This window comes from Thermobia domestica, chromosome 2 (assembly GCF_964235325.1).
Source record: "Thermobia domestica chromosome 2, izTheDome1.hap1.1, whole genome shotgun sequence".
NCBI lineage: Eukaryota > Metazoa > Arthropoda > Insecta > Zygentoma > Lepismatidae > Thermobia > Thermobia domestica.
In genome coordinates this window covers 9,572,158-9,592,920 of record NC_137455.1, presented here as the reverse complement: position 1 = coordinate 9,592,920, position 20,763 = coordinate 9,572,158, and the positions used below count along the sequence as shown (strand labels likewise).

The 20,763-nt window shown below is 37.0% G+C and overlaps 1 protein-coding gene across 9 annotated transcripts in view; it reads right to left on the bottom strand.

Annotated features, from left to right (window-relative positions):
* Nucleotides 1-20,763, bottom strand: part of Dyb (Dystrobrevin) — a 351,963-nt gene that overhangs the window by 256,159 nt on the left and 75,041 nt on the right. For 4 of the 9 annotated variants that reach the window (XM_081738406.1, XM_081738415.1, XM_081738408.1 and 1 more), the window contains exon 1: nucleotides 8,533-9,681. The exons of 1 other annotated variant lie outside the window; for it this stretch is intronic. In XM_081738406.1, the coding sequence (XP_081594532.1) occupies nucleotides 8,533-8,635 (103 nt within the window). In that variant the 5' untranslated portion in view covers nucleotides 8,636-9,681. Of the gene's footprint in view, nucleotides 1-8,532; nucleotides 9,684-20,763 lie in introns of those variants that run through there. 4 more of the 9 variants (XR_014128235.1, XM_081738404.1, XM_081738400.1 and 1 more) reach the window with 4 other exon arrangements.

Genomic DNA, 20,763 nt, shown 5'->3' with positions numbered 1-20,763 from the left:
AAAATAATTACCCAAATTAAAAACCTGAAATGCAGCGCAGTTTTTTTTTTTTTTTTAATATATATATATATAGCGACGTACGAGAAACCAGGTTCTTACTCTTTTTCATCATCGCCATAAATATGTTTAATTGGCCCTTCTTTAGGTGGATGCGGTGTTTACATATTGTTATCGTTTGTTGTTTTTAGACCATCATTTACAGTTAATTGCTGTTATTTAAACCAGGGACTTCGGAGGAAAAGAATTTAAAACCAGTTTGTTTATGTTCTTATAATTTTATATTTGGAACAACCTTGTTTCGCGGATGCTTTTGTAAGGAAAAAAAAGTAATAACGGCTTTTTAAGCAAACAATTAATAGGAAGAGAATTTTAAAAACTCACTTTGCAAGTGGACAGCGGGAGAGTTCTTTTGGCCACATGCTACATTTTCATCTAATTTTGCTCCCTTTTTCTATTAAAACTATTATTATTTTACAGACTAGTTTACAAAATAATACATAGATGAAGTTGAATGACGGGATGAAAACGAAGCATCACAAGATGCCTTTAAACCCTTTTAAATGTTTCCTTTTTTTGGGGGGGAGTAGAGGGGGGGTAAATTATACACTTTCAGTCAAGCAGCTACAGCATCATCCCTATTTATCCTAAGATCATGGTTCGTACCTTATTCTCTTCAGAACAGAACAGCCTTTCAAATGGTACCATTCACATTTCCCTATCATGTCCCTGAGGTGGGAAATTTTGAGTGAAATCGGGATTTTCTGACTTTTTTTTTTCCAAATTTTGAGCCCCTTTGGATCCCCTGTATTAACGTACAGATCTCAAAATCAACTAAAAATATAATAAGAACTGTACTGAAAGTTAGTACAACATTTCAAGCTTCTATCTTAAATAGTAAGGGCGGGAAAACTATTTACCAATGCCTCAGATTACTCAAGAAGACCCGGATGTAATATAAAAATTTCTTGAGACATTCTATTTATCCTAGGGTCATTGTTCGCAAGTCAATCTCTTCAGAATAGAACAGACTCTCAAACGGTACCATTCACATGTATCCATCTTGTATTTGATGTGGGAAAATCACGGAAAAAAGATTTTTTTGTTAATATCCCATTTTTACCTTTTTGCCCCTCTAGACTCCCTCTTTTAACGCAGAAATCTGAAAAATAGTAAAAGTGCACTTGTGTGTGCAAAATTTCAGTCTTCTAGGTGCAAAAGTAAGCCTGTCAAAAAAAAAAAAAAAAAAAAAAAAAAATACGCCTAAAAATTCCTTTGACGTCATGACACCCTACGTCTCAACGCAGAAAGGCGTACATAACGTGCTCTACAATATCTTCATGCTTGAAAAAAAAAAAACGAAGTAAAACGCTTTACTGGCACTTTTTTAATCTAGTACCTACCGCACTAAAACTTAAGGGTTAAGAAGAAAAGTGCATTTAGTGGATCCTGAATCCAGAGTTACGAAAAAGACTCATCAGATGTTTCGTGTGAAGTATTGTAATATACGGAGAACAAGTTCAGACATTGCAAAAAAAAAAATACACAACAGAAAATTACAATATTGGAAATAAGTAAAAAGACGAACAGGAACTAGTTATGAGACTGCTTCAGAAGAAACTATACTCCGAGGAGAGCAAACGAGGTATGGCAGAAGGAAAAATAATAAAAGTATGATAGATGATATTAAAGCGGATATTATACACAGGCTGTTTCAAAATTATTTGAACAATTTCAACTAACTATTTTTTATAATTGTACAATATACTTAAAATTTTACACACAATTGTCCAAGTTTTAGCGGCAAAAATTGTTGTACAATACAGTAACATAAATGCTTAATATGAGACCCCTTACATACATCAATATGGTAATTCAATTCCTCCAAGACCCGTTTGACCTTTTCATTACAGTTTGCAGTGCATCAGTAATGCGCTATTGCAGTTCATGGTCATCTTGAGGTAGAGACGGTCTGTATACAATGCTTTTGAGATGTGCAAGAGTGCACTGCTACGGCAGTATAAACATTAAATATACGAGGTCGTATCAAAAAGTTTTGAGACTAGTTCTGTAACAGATCAATAGATAGAAGCACAAGGCTGCATGCATAAGCACAGAGAACATCGACCTTCATAAGTTAGTGTGACACGAACATCGTCTTGTGTACATCAAGAGCTGTGCAGCTAGTGCTATTCTGGCCCGATTTGCGGTTTCATCATGGACAGCAAGTTAGAACAACGAAGGAACGTGAAATTCTGTGCGAAACTAGGCAAACTTCCACAAAGACGCTTGACATGATTCGGGGAGTGTACGGTGAGGCAATGAGTCGTTCGAGGTGTTTTGAGTGGCACACGCGCTTCAAGAGCGGAATAACATCACTTTAAGACGACGACAGATCAGGACGACCTTCAATGAGCACAACACTCGAAAATGTCGAAGCAATTCGGTAAATTATGCATCAGGATCGTCGGAGTACAATCCACAGCACTGCTGCCATTGTCGGTTTGTCATACGAAACAGCGCAGGCAATCCTCATGTGTGATTTGAACATCTGTATTGCTGCCAAGTTTGTCTCCAGGCTGCTGACCCAGAAGCAGAAGGAACACTACCTCCATTAGCATGCCGTTGATGACCCATCCTTCATGTTGAGGATCATTACCGGCGACGAAACCCTGAGAGTATGGGTACGATCCTGAGACAAAGCAACAGTCTTCACAGTGGAAGAACCCATCAACACCACGACCAAAAAAGGCGAGGCAAGTGCGCAGCTCAATTAGATGTTATCGTCTTTTTCGACATTCGCGGCATTATGCATCACGAATTCATTAATACTGAAGACGTCTAACAGAGGACATTCGACGAAAGCGACCGGATCTGTGGAGTGTGAAAAACTGGCTGCACCACGACGAAAATGCATCCTGTTACCGTGCTCTCCTCACCCGTGAGTTTCTCGCTAGAAATATGATCGCACTTAAGCACCTACTGCGAGCGAATTTGACTCCTGCGGACTTCGCAATCTTTTCGAGGCTGAAGATCCATCTCAAAAGTCGTCGTTAGGACACCACTGCGGAGATCCAGCGCGAATCTCAGAAGGTTTTGAAATGAAGACTTTTAAGTAGTGGTAGAACGCTGAGAGTGCTGTATTTTGAAGGTGATAATGTGTAAACACAGATAAATAAAGTACTTTCTTGTAAACAAAACTAGTCTTGAAACTTTTCGATAGTACTTCGTATCTGAAGTATCCATTCATATTAACGCATCCTCCAGTGAAACTTTTGTTACTTTATAGAAGGCATTTCTCTCATTCCACATCCATTCAAAGAAAGAACAATATCCCATCGGTGTCCGTTATTAAGGGGTTTCACTTACCTGAATATATGAAAATGTTCATGTTTTAGACCAACACGAGAACATGAGCGGGCAACGAACGAAGTTTTCAATTTTCTGTGTATTCAGTGTAAGCTATATCTTGTGTATCCTGTACGGGTATATATATATTCATGTTTGTATAGTTACATGTATTTGCTAATAGCATAGTCGTGGACTACGTTAGAAGCCCATAAATGAAGGTGGAGTAAGTTAGCATTGGTGGTGTCTGGTCAGTCAACGTAATTTTCCTGTCTTTGTTGCTGGGATTGGTAGTAGGGTTAGTTTCCTTACTCCACCTCGTTTTCCGCTTTCAACGCCTTTGTGGAAAGGTTGTCGTGTTATAAAAAGAGTCGGTGATTTAATTTCCGTTCAGTAAATAACACATTCATGTGAAGCGTTTCCTACCTTCGTAAACATCGCATTATATAAAAAGGTTTCCTCATTCTTTCTAAAAGTATGCAAATCTAATGTAAACACGTAACTACCTAAGCAGTTGCAGAGTTATTTTTAAATGTGTATTATAGTAATATTTCCTCGAAATTCTTAAAGACATTACAGTAGCCCCATGTATGTTCCATAAACGTTTATCTAACATAATTTTACGTAAATCAAATTTGTAAATTGCTTAAGTATAACTCCACAACGAACTCTAATATTTATTATACATATCTATGTAGGTGTATTATTTAAACAGTATTATTTTGTAAATGAAACACTACTATTTACTCGGATCTGACTCAACATATATTCGTACACTTTCTCAATAAAACTTTACTTGTGTAACTACACTATGGAGATATTTGCTCTTACACTTCATCTGTAATCTTTTTCTTATAAAAGCAATCTAGTTCTTTAAAAAAAATAAAAAATAAAAAAAAAAAATAAGTGGAAGTATTTTGAAATTACTTATCGTCTTTTTGGATGCAGAATAACTCCCGTTCAATACTACATAAACGTAGTGGTTTGTAGTATTAGAGCCCCGTCCCCAAAGCTTAGACCTCTCCTAACAAAAATTTCTGGGTGCCCACCTGCTTCACAATATACACACTTCACTGGATAAAGCATGGTTATTTGTGTGTTGAAGTTGAGCGTCCCTTTCCAGCAGCTGTACCAGAAGCACATCTATAGTTTCAAAATGAAATTCGAACCAAAGTAATTTGTTTCGTGCTCTCCCACCAGAAATCAAATCTGGGGCCCCGTGTACAAAGGAACGTACACGCCCGCCTCTAGACCAGGACTCAAGTATCACACAGACAATAATACTAGACGAAACACGTTTCTCGCATTGGAAACACACGTGCGGTGCATAGGATTTTGGTAGTAAACCAGTAAGGAGAGACGTCTTACGACAAACAAAATTAAAAATGAAATCTTTGAGTTTAACGTCCGACGATTATGCCCTTTATGTTAAGGGAGATGGACGATTAAGGCAAATGAATGATGATGGAAGAATTGATGGAATGAAAATGCAGGAGGAAACGGGAGTACTCCGAGAAAACCCAGGGACACGAGTGTCCACCACAAATGTACTTGGTCGGGGACCGAACTAGGGACCCATACATCAGAGGTAAGCGTTCTACCACTAAGCCATCGTCCCTCTTTCACAACAAACCAGGAAACAAGGAATATAAAACAGATCTTAGAAAGTTAGTTAAAATCAATCCTAACTAGACTCTATCAGCACAGAATAGGATATGCTGACGTTTGTTTCTACGGCGATTAACTTTGGGGTTCCTCAATAATTAAAATGACTTTTTTAATTTTATGTCCTACTGTTATGCCCTCTAGGCTAAAGAGATGTATGATTAATGAAAACGAATAAATATGAAATAATCCGTGGAATGAGAATGTGGAAGGAAACGGAAGAACCCACGAAAACTCATCCAAAGCGCCTCTACACACGCTACAACAGAAGAAATCCTAACTGACTAACAATTTCTAGGCCAAACTGTTTAGACTAGTGGTGGGCACAAAAACCGATTTTTCGGTTTTCTCCAAAAACCGGTTCAGTCTTCAAAACTAACTCCAGTTTATTCCAAAATTTGATCTATTTTTGACCAGAATAGTGTTTCGTTGTTCTCCTGAAACTGATTCCGTTTCCACGTAAATAGTTTCATGTGTTTTCCAAAAGTTTTCACCGAAACCAGGTTCGGTAAAAACCGAACCGGTTTTTGGAGAAAACCGAAACCCGTTTCGGTGAAAGCGAATCGGCTTTGAAGAAAACCGAAATGTCGGTTTTCGAGTTTCGGTTTTTCTAGGAATCGGTTTTTATAAAAAAAAACGGTTTTGCCCATTCCTAGTTTAGACTAGAAACTTGAAATTTAAACAATACATGCGATTTGTGATGGGAGGTACCATTAAGGAAGGATTCTTGGAAATTCGGCGTAAAGAGGGGAGGGGAATGGGGATTGCAATTATTATAATACAATGTTTATATCTTGGAATCCCCCAAGGTTATGGACATGAAATCTGTTATTTAGACTTTTCAGTTAAGATTATTAAACACCTTTTTTATTTTTAAATATTTGACTTGAAATGGAAGAGAAAATGTTGGGGATGGTTCACTAAGATGTCCATACGAGGTAGGGGGCGCGGTGGCTCAGTGGTAGAGCGTTCACCTCCGGTGCTTTGGGTCCCTGGTTCGATCCCAGCTCGCGCCGTGTGAACATTGTGGTGGACAAACACCGTGGTCGTGGGTTTTCTCGGGGTTCTCCCGTTTCCTCCCACTTTCTTCATTCCACCAGTTCACTCATCTCTCATCATCACCGTCTCCTTTAGCCTGACCGGCATAACCGTGGGACGTAAAACTTAGAGATTTCATTTCCATACGAGGTATTTTACGAAGTTTACTGTACAGGTGCGCACTCAGAAATTTTATGTTGGGAGGGAGGTATAGTATTAAACCAGTACATTTCTGCACCACCTCAAAAAAAAATACAATGTAAAATACTTCCTCCTATATTTTCAGGGAAAAAATGATAAAACTAAATTATAAGAGAAAGAGTATAGATGAAGTGTAACATCAAATGATTATGCTACATCAATCATTTCCGTTAAATAAGTATAGTTTTATTGAGAAAATGTACAAGTGTACGTTAAGTTAGGAAGTTTTGGGGGAATCTGTATCCGGTGGGCCCCCCTTGAGTGCGCCCCTGCTACTGTATATGAAAGGTGTAGAAGGAAGAACGCAAACAAACACCGTGTGAGTGGCTTTTCCCGGGGTTCTCTCGTTTCCTCCAACCTTCATTCCACCATTTCTTTCATTTCTCGTTGTCACCGTCTCCCTTATCCTAGCCGGTATAATCGTGGGACGTGAAACTTAAAAAAGAAAGAACGCAAAATATATTGTTCGCGGTAACACGTGAAAGCATTTATTACTTGAGTACAAAACTCCACCTAAAAGATTTATGAATATTTTTGTTAACCCCTTAAGGACTTATCCCGAGTTATCTCGTTTTTTTTTTTTAATGTAATTAGTTTCTTTTTTCCGAGTTATCTCGTTGCGTTTGTAACTTTCTTATTCCTTTGTGCTTATCACGATAGAAGCCGTATATTAGTGTTCAGAGTATATATTTTGCCCAACAGATGTCTCTAGGGGTATTGTGCCTGTCTAGCGGTTTTGTACTGCAGCGGCACTAGTGTATCTATGTTGAATTTTTTGTAGTTGTTCTCCGTATCACTCTGTACCGAGAATACTCGGGATGAAAATCACAATACCAAGTAGGAAATTTGAAACGTTATTTCATTATGCATTGCACACCGCATTATGTATATAATTTAGTAATAAATATCGCCCCTGCACGAATATTTCACCTATACCTCCACGTCCCTATACCTTCTAGCCCCGAGATCAGGGGTAAAACTGGATCTCAAAAGTATGGTAACGCATGACGTAATATTGTCTCCTGTGCCTATCTTTGCCTATTGTAAATTTTAGGAAGTGGGGGACGCCATACATATTTTTTTTTGGAAGCGGGGTAACGGAGTCGCCTCGCGTTCCCCTCACTTTTATCCCTGCCCGAGATAACTCGGGAAAGAAATTTGGAAGTTTCTTAGCTTCTTTTTTCTACGCACTGGAAACATTTATGAAGAGGTATTTTTATTATGTGCTTTTCTATATTCAAACAATTCAAATTAGCAATAAAAATATATGGGTACTTTTTGCCAGAAAATCTCCTGATAATGAAGTTCTTAAGGCAGTGGTTCTCAATCTAATTCCTATCACGATCCCCTTTTTTTTATTACATCCTTTCACCAACAAGCCTCTTATAATTTCTCGTTTGTAATAAGTTTGTGTGAGATTTTTTAATATGCCTATGGCGGAGATCTCATGACATTGATTACTATAATAGTAGAATCCATTTCTTGTATATAGTGGATACAGTAACTTCCCTGAAAGCGAAGGGATTAGAACCAAATTTGGTCAGTTCACTGATATTTCAAATATCGAATTCGATCCGTCACACTGTTTCAAAATTTTAATACTTTATAAACCTTAATTTTGGGTCATATGATAAAAAAAATAAAGTAATATCTAATTTTGGTTAAAAACCTGGACATCTGTTAAAAACTTATTTTAAATGACTTGATAATGTGCATCACAAAGATTCAAATGGACATTGCAGTGAAATCACACCATGCTCAGGTATTTCATTAGCATTGAATTTTAATTGTATTTCAATATTTGCATGGTATTTCAATATGCAGTTCTCATTAGTTTCATATCGTACCTTTTTCATTTAAATGGATTTTTAAACAACTCTACGCCTGTTGAAAAGGTTTAGTAGACCTATTTTTTGTTGTTTTTTACACTATGTATAAAAATAAAAAAATAAGCCTCTCAGAACAAAATTCAAAATAATATTTAAAAATATTTTCCGGAATTAGATTCTAATATTTATCTCTTCCGCTTATCTTCGTGACCCCCATGAGGGTCGCGACCCCCAGGTCGAGAAACCCTGCCTTAAGGAGTTAAACTGCAAAATAAACTCTTCTTTGTAAATGTCTATTTCGCTGACAACTTTTTATTTTAAATTACTTCATAATGAATATGTTAAGTACAAGAGCCAAAAATACGAAACTATTCTTTACTTCTCTATTTTTTCCCTACGTGAATAACATCAATGAAACGTGCATAAATTTAGCTATTCATAACTAGCACATTACCTGCTCCCAAAGCACTCGCCACGCGTGCTGCAGCGGTTTTTTTAAGAATCCTCTTGGCAAGAGTGGGCGTGGAGCTGCCCTCTTTCCTCCGCGACGGCCACATTGATGCAAGGGTTTTCGGGGTTTGAAGTCAACTTCAGGTAGTTTGGAGACACATTGCCTTCGTCTGTCACTAGCAACCACCAATGCGCGGACGTGACCTTGTTACAAACATCCGACACAGAAAACAAATAAAATAAAATAACGTTTTAAAAAAAAATCCACGACAGCGGACGGAACGCTAAAGTGAAATATCAAACATCCCACTCGCTCGGAAAGAACAAACGAAAAATGACAAGAAAGCTTGAAAAGAAATGACAAAAAACAAACGTCACGAATTAGAAAACGAAATGTCAGAATCAAAATTTTGAACTCATGTACGAAAGAGTTTCATATATTTTTATTTTTTTTAACGAGATTCAAACTAGTCAATTAATCAAATGCATAATTAAATAATATTTATTAAATGAATATTCAACTTATGAGAAAACTGGTTTGACAACAGGCACGTCACTGGACTCCATATCATAAAACTGTCACCTCTATAAACACTACATTCACACATACAAGGTCAAAGTTGTTTTGATGCCGCAATCCAATTCAATCTATGATTACAAATTATTAATTTGAAGGTTAAGTTTAAAACAGCACAGCATATATGTAACACAAGAACTATGCACGGATCTTGCACGGCTTTTATATAACACAGTAACAGCAGGTAACAAGTGTCTCACTTTTGTTGCTCAAAATAAATTCGAAAAATCTTAAAATGAAACAATAAGATGTATTACTCATTGTCACATTGATTTCTTAAGTTAAGGCAAGTGAAACGTTTTGCAATACCACATTTCACTTAAGGGACAGCGTAGGTAGAACTCGTTTGTTCTGACGCGATGTCAATCAAGGAATGGTCATTAGCGAAATCGTCATCACTGTTAAAGTCAATAATGGCTTCTGCGTAGTCACGTATTTTCAATACCGAAACAGATTGTCCGCTATCTACAAACTTGGATACTTCAGAGTCTAACACATGACATAACGCAACTGGACTAGGGACGCTGTTGTGTTTCAATGATGAGCACACACGACCCAGACTGTACTGACACACAGAGAAGAGACAGCAAACTGAACCTGTTCCTACAAAACGCTTCTCCTCTTCATCTTCCGACCTGCGCGCAACGGCGGCATGCACCAACACATTTAGACACACACGTATATATATATGCATTCATACGTACACACATATATATATATATAGATAGATAGATACATGAGCGCGATTTCCTCACACCAACTGCTACAAATTCTTCTCACCCCCTGACCTTTTCCAAACTAAATGTTCTAAAGGAACCCGATTCCATCTCGTCATCTTCACTTTACCTACGAGAGAAGCCCCCCTTCCCTCTCCATTCTATTGACTTTTCCAGTGAAAACTGGTGCTAAAACCCCAGCAAGGACGTTGAACATTAACGAGTGTCTTTCAGCATCACCACGTCCAACAGTTTTGCAATCTACTATCACAACATGCCAGCGAAAAACCTCGTTACACACATATAAACTTAATCGTCCACGACTGCCGAGAAGACAAGCGGTTTTCTTCACCTGCTTCTTTTGCCTCCATAAAATAGGAAGAGAGGAAAAAATAATCTCAAGAGAAAATTAAAGCTGACTGAGAAGGGGGGGGGAAGAGGCAGTAACTCTCAAGATCTTTGCAGAGGAACATGATGTTCCATTATTCTAGCATCAATATTAAAGTCAAAATGAGTGGATCCCATAACTGAAAAGGAAATTGGGTTCATGCTTCATAATTTACATAATTCAATGATAAGGCATCACGAGAGGTACGAGTATTCTCAACGAATTTGCCAGTCAGCTTTTCTCAACATAAGTGCTACTTTTAAAACTATTAGCATGAGTTTGACTACGAGTCCATTTGCAACTTCTTATGATTTTAAGTAAGTTTCACTTAAGGACACGGACCACTGAAAACAAATGATGATAATGTCACTGGCTAAACTACAGGTCAGATTTCACAGACATTGTTAGCTCTATAGCCAGCAAGCTTGTGTAGGGGACAAACAAAATTTTCGGGGAGAGTGGGCTTTCAAATACTAAAAGCGAATCAAAAGCCTTGTTTCTGAATATAAAAGCATTAATAACTCACCATATACACGTAAATACATACACATATGTTATTATTATTGTATTTCCAGTATACGACTTATTGAAATTTGGCTTTGGCAATGTGTGAAGTTCGATTGTTGTTGTTTCTGAGTTTAGTGTTCCTTTCAGCAACGAGGCTATATGAGATGTGGACCTAAAATTTTAAGGGTCGTCTTGAGCCGTAGGATAAACATTGTAGCCAGGATGTTGCTAAGGTTGATATCCTCGTGTTATGCAACCAGTAAAAGAGGTATGTACAGGGAGTTCAGGTACTTTGCTTTAAAAAAATGAAATGAAATGAAATCTTTGAGTTTTACGTCCCACGGTTATGCCGGTTAGGCTAAAGGAGACGGTGATGATGAGTAATGAATGAAATGGTGGAATGAAAAGTGGGAGGAAACGGGAGAACCCCGAGAAAACCCACGCACACGGTGTTTGTCCACCACAAAGGGGTTGGGATCGAACCCGGGACCCCAAGCACCAGAGGTGAACGCTCTACCACTGAGCCACCGCTGCCCACGTACTTTGCTTTAATCTGAATGGCAGAAGCCACTGCATGGTGCCAACTTCAGTTTCAGTTTCAGTTTGTTTAACGTCCCACGATTATACCCTTTAGAATAAGGGAGACGAATGATGACGGTGGAATTGGTGGAATGTGAATGTTGGAAGAAACGAGAGTACGTCTAGGAAACCTTCAGACATGACGTCGTCCACCACAAACTTTCTTAACAGGGGATCGAACCAGAGACCCCACGAGCCATTGTGAACCCCATATACACTCATCTCTCGTTTTAACGTATAAAAAGAGATAATAGCGATTCGATTTTACCGATTGTCCGTAAGTTTCGACACAACGTCTGCAAGAGCTAATCCACAAAAAGAAAGAGGAATTATACAGAACTGTACTTTTCATCAACCACCCAATGAGGAAAATGACAATGGCCTTCTTGTGGTCCTTTCTGTGAGTAGTGAAGATACAGCATACACAAAACTGATGTGATGCTAGGTGGATGGAACTTCTACAAAACTTTCTGGTGAACTTCTAACTCTTTCATGTAAAAACTCCTCCAATCCAATGTAACAATATGAAATATTTATACAAATCAATATTTAACATTTTTAGATTAAAACAATGATTCTGCAATTGACCGTTGCTTTCGGTATCCACATAGAAGTCCTCAAAACAGAGGAAGGAGTATAGACAACAGAAAATATATTTAATGAAGTCATCATTACTAATGTGGCATCCATCCTAGCTCCCTAGTTTACAGTTTTCCACATATACGTTTTTAAACTACTAGATAAAACAATTTGTCAACCTATCCTAGCTTACTTGCTTTGTGGCCCAAACTAGCTACGCTAATCAAATGGGTTAGAATCTGCCTTCGGGAAAACAACACAAATTCAAATTGTGTTTCTACAACGATTTGATCATTTGTAAGAAACTACTATAGACTCACAGATTAATCAATTATCTAAAGCAATCGTTTGTCAGAATCTACTATATACTTACGGGTTAACCGATTCTCTAAAGCAGTCCTTTGTCACAATCTACTATATATTTAGGGGTTAACCGATTCTCTAAAGCAGTCATTTGTAAGAATCTACTATATACTTATAGGTTAACCGATTCTCTAAAGCAGTCATATTAAGTATCTACTATAAACGTACGGATTAAGCGATTCTCTAAAGCAGTCCTTTGTCAGAATCTACTATATATATTTAGGGGTTAACCGATTCTCTAAAACAGTCATTTGTAAGAATCTACTACATACTTACGGGTTAACCGATTCTCTAAAGCAGTCGTTTGTCAGAATCTACTACATACTTACGTTAACCGATTCTCTAAAGCAGTCGTTTGTCAGAATCTACTATATACTTACGGGTTAACCGATTCTCTAAAGCAGTTATTTGTAAGAATCTACTATATACTTAGGGGTTAACCGATACACTAAAGCAATCATTTGTAAGAATATACTATAAACTTACGGGTTAACCTATTCTCTAAAGCAATCATTTTAAGTATCTCCTATAAACGTACGGGTTAACGATTCTCTAAAGCAATCGTTTGTCAGAATCTACTATATACTTACTGGTTAACCGATTCTCTAAAGCAGTTATTTGTCAGAATCTACTATAAACGTACGGGTTAACCGATTCTCTAAAGCAGTTATTTGTCAGAATCTACTACATACTTACGGGTTAACCGATTCATTAAAGCAGTCATTTGTATCTAATATACACTTACGGGTTAACCGATTCTCTACAGCAATCATTTGTAAGTCGTGATGAGCAAATGCAACACCAAGACCAAGACCCGGATGGTTTTGGTCTTGGTCTTGGTCTTGCACATCCAGTCTTGGTCTTGGTCTTGCACACCCAGTCTTGGTCTTGGTGCAAGAATCTTGCAAGTCTTGCTTTTAAGAAATTTTGAGCTTTTCATACCTAAATTTTACTCTGGATAAATTCTACAATGCACCAATAGTAACAGAAATAAAATGTATGTTTCTAAATCAAATATAATTTACCTTCGTGTAAGTATGATGATAGTATAAAACATAGGTGATAACTTTTATTTTTTTCAATGGGTCCCCACGCTTCACTACTTACAAGATAAATTACAACGTTTCGTAATCTTTTTATATTTTTTAACAGATTCAATACTCCACTGGTTCCCAAATTGGGGAGATGCATGAAAAATCAAGACGGCACATATTACTGAAATACCATAAATTACTAAATTATTTTTACACTTTAAAGGCAGGTATATATATATATATATATATATATATATATATATATATATATATATATTGTATTGAACAAACTTCCAATTAAATATTGAGATTTTATTTTACTGATTCCAATATGTAATCTATGTAACAGAAACATGAACATTACGCAAAAACCATGAAAAAAATATTGGAGGCTTTCGATTAAAGGAGAGAATTAGCTGGGTTGAACGGAAAACGAATGAGAAGGTGTTAGAAATAGTAGCAGTAGAGGAGAAAAGAAAAATTTTAGATGTAATTAAGAGGAGGAAAAGGAACTGGTTGGGACATTAGTTGAGGAGGAACTTTATTATGAGGGACATGCTAGAAAATATGGTGGAAGGAAAGAGAGGGAGGGGGAAAAGGAGACTGTAGTTGAAGGAAGGTATTAAAACAGAAAATTACTACGTCATGACGAAGAGACTACCTGAGGACCACCGTATATCGAAGTTTCTGAGTTGCAACAAGTGACCTGCCAATAATGGCAGAATAGCTATGATGATGATATGTTAGCAGTATTGGCCAAAAAAGAGAGAAAAATTACAATAATAACGATTATAATCAAACCTCTTAATATTTTAGTATAAGGAGTGAAAACTGAAAACGACTAAACTGTCCATGTCTTTTGTGTAAACTCAACTTATACAAATACTTTGACCTATATAGAAATACAAAAACACACCATCAAACTCAAAGTTATTTGAAATAACTGTACAAAATCACTCTCACTTGTGAAAATGGATTATTTATTGTCATATCGCTCAATCCTCGTGTGCCATATACCTGAGGAGGCTAAAAGTTATATTGATAAACAATTATTCAACGTATAAGCACCCGCTCATGAAATCAAACTTACGGTCACATACACAAATTTTTGTCAATGTCATGAAAATGTTATTTCAATATTAATTGTTTGAGCACACATTAAAAATTTCTAACGGATGCTTGATCCATGGAGCCAATGCCATATCCATGTAGTCGGCACCTATGGTGTACAGAATTACCGATGTTCAATACTACATTTCTCTTTAGTTTTAGAAGAAGACCACTAATATGTTGTTTTTTTTTAAATGTAATATTTAGTTTTACGTGCCACGATTATGCGCCGAGGCTGAGAGAGATGGTGATGATGAGAAGTAAATGAAATGGTGGAATGAAGAAAGTAGGAGGAAACGGGAAAACCCCGAGAAAACCCACGCACACGGTCTCTATCCACCAAAAAAGCTCACATCGTGCAATCTGGGATCGAACCAGGGATCTCAACACCAAAGGTAAACGCTCTACCACTGAGCCGGTACTTTTGCAAGACTCTTGCGCAAGAGTCTTGGTCTTGGTCTTGGTCTTGCATGCAAGACTCTTGTAAAAACTGCAAGACCAAGACTCTTGCGCTCATCACTATTTGTAAGAATCTACTATAAATTTACGGGTTAACCGATTTTCTAAAGTAGTCATTTGTGAGTATCAACTATAAACTTATGGGTTAACCGATTCTCTAAAGCAGTTATTGTAAAAATCTACTATAAACTTTAGGTTAACCGATTCTCTAAAGCAATCATTTGTACGAATATACTATATAAACTTACGGGTTAACCGATTCTCTAAACCAGTCATTTCTAACTCCAAAATTTACGACATAGGAGCGGGCTTTTACGATCAGAGCCAGGAGAAAGAGAACAGGCTCAGCAAAAACAGGTTCTTTCTCATTTCTCCACATAATCCCTATTGAGATTCAGACATATATCTCACCGTTGCACCAATTTGTTCAAACCCTTTGCAAAAAGTCAGGGCTCTGGCTATTTAGCAATCTCCTCACATTCCGCTCCACTTCTTCATCTGTTTCGAAACGTTCACATTGCAATGTAGATTTTAACACTGGAAAAAAGATGGAAGTAACTCGGTGCTAAATTGAGGCTGTATGGAGAGTGGAGCAGCCGTCCTCACCACGCTAATTCTTCAATTTTGTGTCTTGTTTGCATGCTGAATGCGGGTGGACGTTATCGTCAATAAGAAGGGACCAGGTCGCTTATGTCAAATGCGTTTCCTGAAGAAGAGTTCAGGTTCTACATAAGCGACCTGGTCTCCTGTCAACTGGTGATGAAGAAGTGAAACGGAATGGTATATGGCTCCCATTATTTTTCATGCAACATTTATCATTACCTCTCTTACTTTATATCCATTTATTTTTAAACTTTCCTGTTTCGGAAATATGCATCAAAATTATAATTCTGTCTTTCGTTACAAGTTTATACGTTCGTGCAAAACATAACCATTATAAGGTTCCTGCCGGAAGTACGTCATGCTAGATTAATCATTTATAATACAAAACTTTTGAATGGGATAGTTAAAAATTAATTTAACTTCTTCCCATAAACTTGAAGAAATATTTTACCTCAGATAGAACACTTTAACCAGGCATAAGGAGAACACGCGTCAAATTAGATTAATAATTATTGTAAAAACTGGAATCGACTTGAAAATGTTACATGTAGAAAAAAAATCACATTAATATTTTCAGCAGTACATAACACACGTGAAACACTACCACGATTTGAATACTTTTTTTTTTTTTTTTTAACTCTAGAATGTCTGATTTCCGTCTGTCTTTTCTTAAATTCATGTAATATTAATACTAATGTACCGGTACTTGCATTTTAATTGCAAATTGATATATTGAGGTTTAAATTTAACTTCTTTTTATCATTTCCTTTTAACTGACTTTAAATATAAGTACGAAATTTTATTGATACTAAAATGCAGCAGTGATAATTACAAAATCTCATAAATAACCTTTCGCTTGTCAATCCACAGTAGCGACATCATGTGATGCAACTCTGCTGTCAACGACCTTGCTGCAGTTTCGCACATAGTATACTGACATATAGATGGCGGGAATGTGGTAGGAAGTGTGGTACCGTGTAACTCAAAGATGTTATCAAATAGAGGATCAGCCTATACAACAAAATCGTGAAGCCATACGTCACAGTTTCGCCGCTTCTACTCTGCCCGCTCCACCCAATAAGATCGCAATGTTTAGAGCCAACATCTATGGCAGAAACGAGAGTAGCCAATCTGATTCGGTGCTCTGATTTTTTTTTTTTTTTTTTTTTGCTTCATTAATTTAAAAGGATGAAAATGTGTATGGGCAGATTCTCTATTTTATAACATCCTTGGTGTAACTAAAGCCTGTGACAAACATCTTGGCATTTCAGTTAAACGAATAAAACGCAAGCTCTGACGCGACGTTGCCAAGTGGTAAAGGGGTGTGGCCATGGCTAAGCAGACGAACTACAGCGCGATCAGGTGGCAAGAGATAGACGTGGATATGTACAAATAAACGTGGCAATACCAGTGGCCTCTCATTTGCTAGCAGCATTTAAAGGGAACTTGGAGCGCCGCCTTCAAATGCCAAGATGTTTGTCACGCCATTTACATGATTCCATTAATTTCACGGCGACAAGGCTAGTACCTAGCTGATTTTAAACGAGATCCCCTACCACCAAAAATATTATTTCAAATCAAAGTATCTTACTGAGCCACTGTTTTGATTTCCATCTATAGAATAAGAGCTAGTAATACCACATAAGATCATTTGTCATACAAAAAAAAAAAATCACGTAAATACCGAGAATGACTTTTGCCATGATCAGTGGGAACTCCTGATTATAGTTTCTTACCACCTGTTCTTCTGGTAAAGGTTTACTCTTTATACTTAAGAGAGATCTCGCCTCTTTTGTCCTTTGAACTTTGGTTTAAAACGAGAAATTTTACTGTACAAAGACTTCCAACAACATTTTCGTTCCCTTTGACTGTAAATCTCCAGAGACTTCGAGAAACTTCCAACTCGCTTTTCTCCAAAAATAAAATTAAAAAAATAAATAAAAAAACGTAGCTAGCGTTTGTTTTCTCTTGCTTTGCCTTTCCCCGTCAAGCCTTTTTTTGTTGTTTGTAACCGGTCTAAAGTTTCATTAACTCTCGAGCTAAGTCGACGGAGCAACACAAGCAACGAACGAGACAGTTTCCTCCAAAAGCACGCGAAATTGCATTTCTAAATGAACCTTCAAAAGCGAGGGAAAGCGAGATAACGGAACTCCTGGCTAAGTGCTGTTTAATTCCGTCGAATGGATTACTCACGGAATCAAAGAACAAAACACTTTCGCCCACAAGGAGTGTGTTCGCTAATGATTTCTTTTTCTCTGCTCTATCAACACCTTCTACAATCGTCATTTGAATAACTGTTCAACATAAAAGTTTCCACTAATAACAACCACGGGGGAAAAGAACTGTTGTTCCTTCTCCTGTGGAACCACCACATTTGAGCTGTTTCTCTGTACAAATATTTTTTCAAAAAAAAAAAAAGAAAAAAAGAAAAGAAAAGAAAAGAAAAAAGAAAAAGAAAAGCTTAACAGCACCAGTTTAGTTGTTAGCCAAGATGAATTCTCTGGAAGCAGCTTTCCAAGAGGATTAAGAAAACCAACTAACTCCAATGTTAAAATAAATACACGTATATTGACTATGTTTTGTGTATGTGAGAGAGACAGAGAGAAAAAGAAAGAAAAGAAGAGAGCAAATCGGACACTCGAAGTATAATTCTCCTACGAACAACGAATGGGAAAATAGAAATATTAAAAAAAAATGAAATGGAATGGAATCTTTGAGTTTTACGTCCCACGGTTATGCCGGTTAGGCTAAAGGAGACGGTGATGATGAGTAATGAATGAAATGGTGGAGTGAAGAAAGTGAAAGGAAACGGGAGAACCCCGAGGAAACCCACGCACACGGTGTTTGTCCACCACAAAGTTCACTTGGCGGAGGAAATATTTAAGTTTTGGATCCCACGATTATCCTAGCGAGGCTAAAGGAGACGGTGATGATGAGAAATGAATGAAATGGTGGAATGAAGGAAGTGGTCAGCAACAGGAAAACCCTTTAAAAAAACCATGTACACGGTGCTTGTCCAGTACAAAGCTCACTAGGAGCGTGCTGGGATCGAACCAAGGACCCCATACACCATAGGTGAACGCTCTACCACTGAGCCACCGCGGCAGTGAGCAACAAAAGGGGATCCAACGAGAGAGAGGGCGCACGATTGTCCCAGATCATGACAGCTCGTGGTGAACAAGGCAATAAGTTTGAGTTTTCTTTAGATTCTTGTATTTTATCCCACCTTACGTTTGTTTCACACACTCACTCGTGATCAGTGATCACTCACTTGCATAGATTCATCCGTCTTCTTTAGCTTATAGGAAATAATGGCAGGATTGTGGATTTCACTGTATTTTAATTGAAGACATTACAACAGCTCGTAAGATTGTAGAAGGTGGATAGGCGAGATTATGCAATTAATGCAGCAATTAGACGTGACAGTCGGCCCCGATTAAAAGGGAAGTCCTCAAGCCGGACGTATATTGAGCAGAGGACAGGACAGTACTGTAAACAATGGAACACGTACCGCATATTCATTCAAGCCTCTCCAATTCAGATCTTTATTTCCATATTCTCTCCTGCCTCCCTCTGCCTCGAGTTGACTTTTCTCCCCCTCCCATGGTTAATATGCGGCCGGGCTTAAGGTTGGTGTAAAGGGACAAGTTTTGCCGATAGATGTCACTAGTCTTCGTATCTCTCGCATGTATTTTTTTTACTTTTCACAAACATTCACGATATCTCTTATAAATTTCAACTTACAGACTTCAAACTTTGAGAGAAGGAACTTCATAACCTATCGAAGGCAACAATCCGTGCCGATTTTTTATTTGTAATTTTCTTGATTGTTGAAATGGATACCCTAATCTGTAACAATGGAACTGTTTCAACAATGAAGAAAATTATAAATAAAAAATCGGCACGGATTGTTGCCTTCGATAGGTTAGGAAGTTCATTCTCTCAAAGTTTGAAGTCTCTAGGTTGAAATTTGTAAGAGAAATTGTTAATTTTCGTGAAAGGTAAAAAATACATGAGAGAGATACAAAGACCGTAGTGACATCTATCGGCAAAATTTGTCCCTTTACACCAACCTTAATTTATTTGCCAGAGTTTAATGGGATCACACATTGAGATTTGTAAGAATGTGCTGTTAGTACATACTTACTCCCATAGCACAACTCTTCAACGAAAGCGAATGTCTGAATTCTGCTTTCGCAATGGACAACTACAGCCATTATTTTGGCCGAATTCTTAACGGAGCCAATCCGTTAACATCTTCAGAGTAACAATAACTTTACGTTGACTTAAAGTCCTGTAAAGCTGAAAATTCATGACATTTCCTAGATTCTATGCAACCTGTACAGCAGTAAATCATTGTTGGTTGCTTACGATAAAACGATATTTAGGGTGGCGAGCACCAAACTAGTATAAATTACTCTTGTAGTAACTCTTACTTCTTTAGTCTGTACTACTTTAGTAAATTACTTCCGTAGTAATATACTCTTTTAGTAACTGTTGGAGAGCTCAATTTCTATTTACTTCTTTAGTTCTAACTAAAGTAGTAACGCCTTCTTACTAAAGAAGTAAGCCATTTCTGCACAGTACTGGCACGTGCATTTCGTTTCCTATCGGCAGCTTGAGCTTATCTGAAGATGCGCCTATGAAGAAAGGCAGAGAATATGGGGTTGTAGTGAAGAGCAGGAAGTTGTTGGAAAAAGCAAACGAGCTTCATTCATTAAAAATGTGATTAATACGAGAGGAATATAATGCAAAAATGTTGTTAATTGAAAGACAGGAAGAGGAGCATAACCTTAAAATGGAAAGTTCAAGAATGAAACGGAACAAACTTCAGGTTCCGGTTCTTCAGGCAATATGTTCGAGAAGTTTGTTTTTGTAAATAAATATAAATATATTTGATATGTATAAAACACATTTTATTCCCTTTATATTTTTTTAGTGGTTTATGTGTTTTTGTTTTCCACATGACATAATATTTTTGTATATTATTTCAGAATTAGTACATTTAATTTTTCTAATTACCACATTCTAATAGTAATTTGTGTTAGCAAAATTATAAAAGTAGACATCTTGGTTTTCTTAGAAATTATCAAAACAGTTTTATTGTATAACTTTGTGTACTAAAGTAAAAAATAAAATGAAAATATTAATTCCCTAATTGCAAAAAGAAAAGAAAAAAGAGAGAAACGTAACTATAAAATTATACGTAAATAAATGAAGTGCCTTATTTATTCATTTAAAAAGGAAAAGTCTTTACACTAACTTGTTATTTTACTAGAAAATTAGGTAAAATTTTAATTAAAAATAATTAAGTATAATA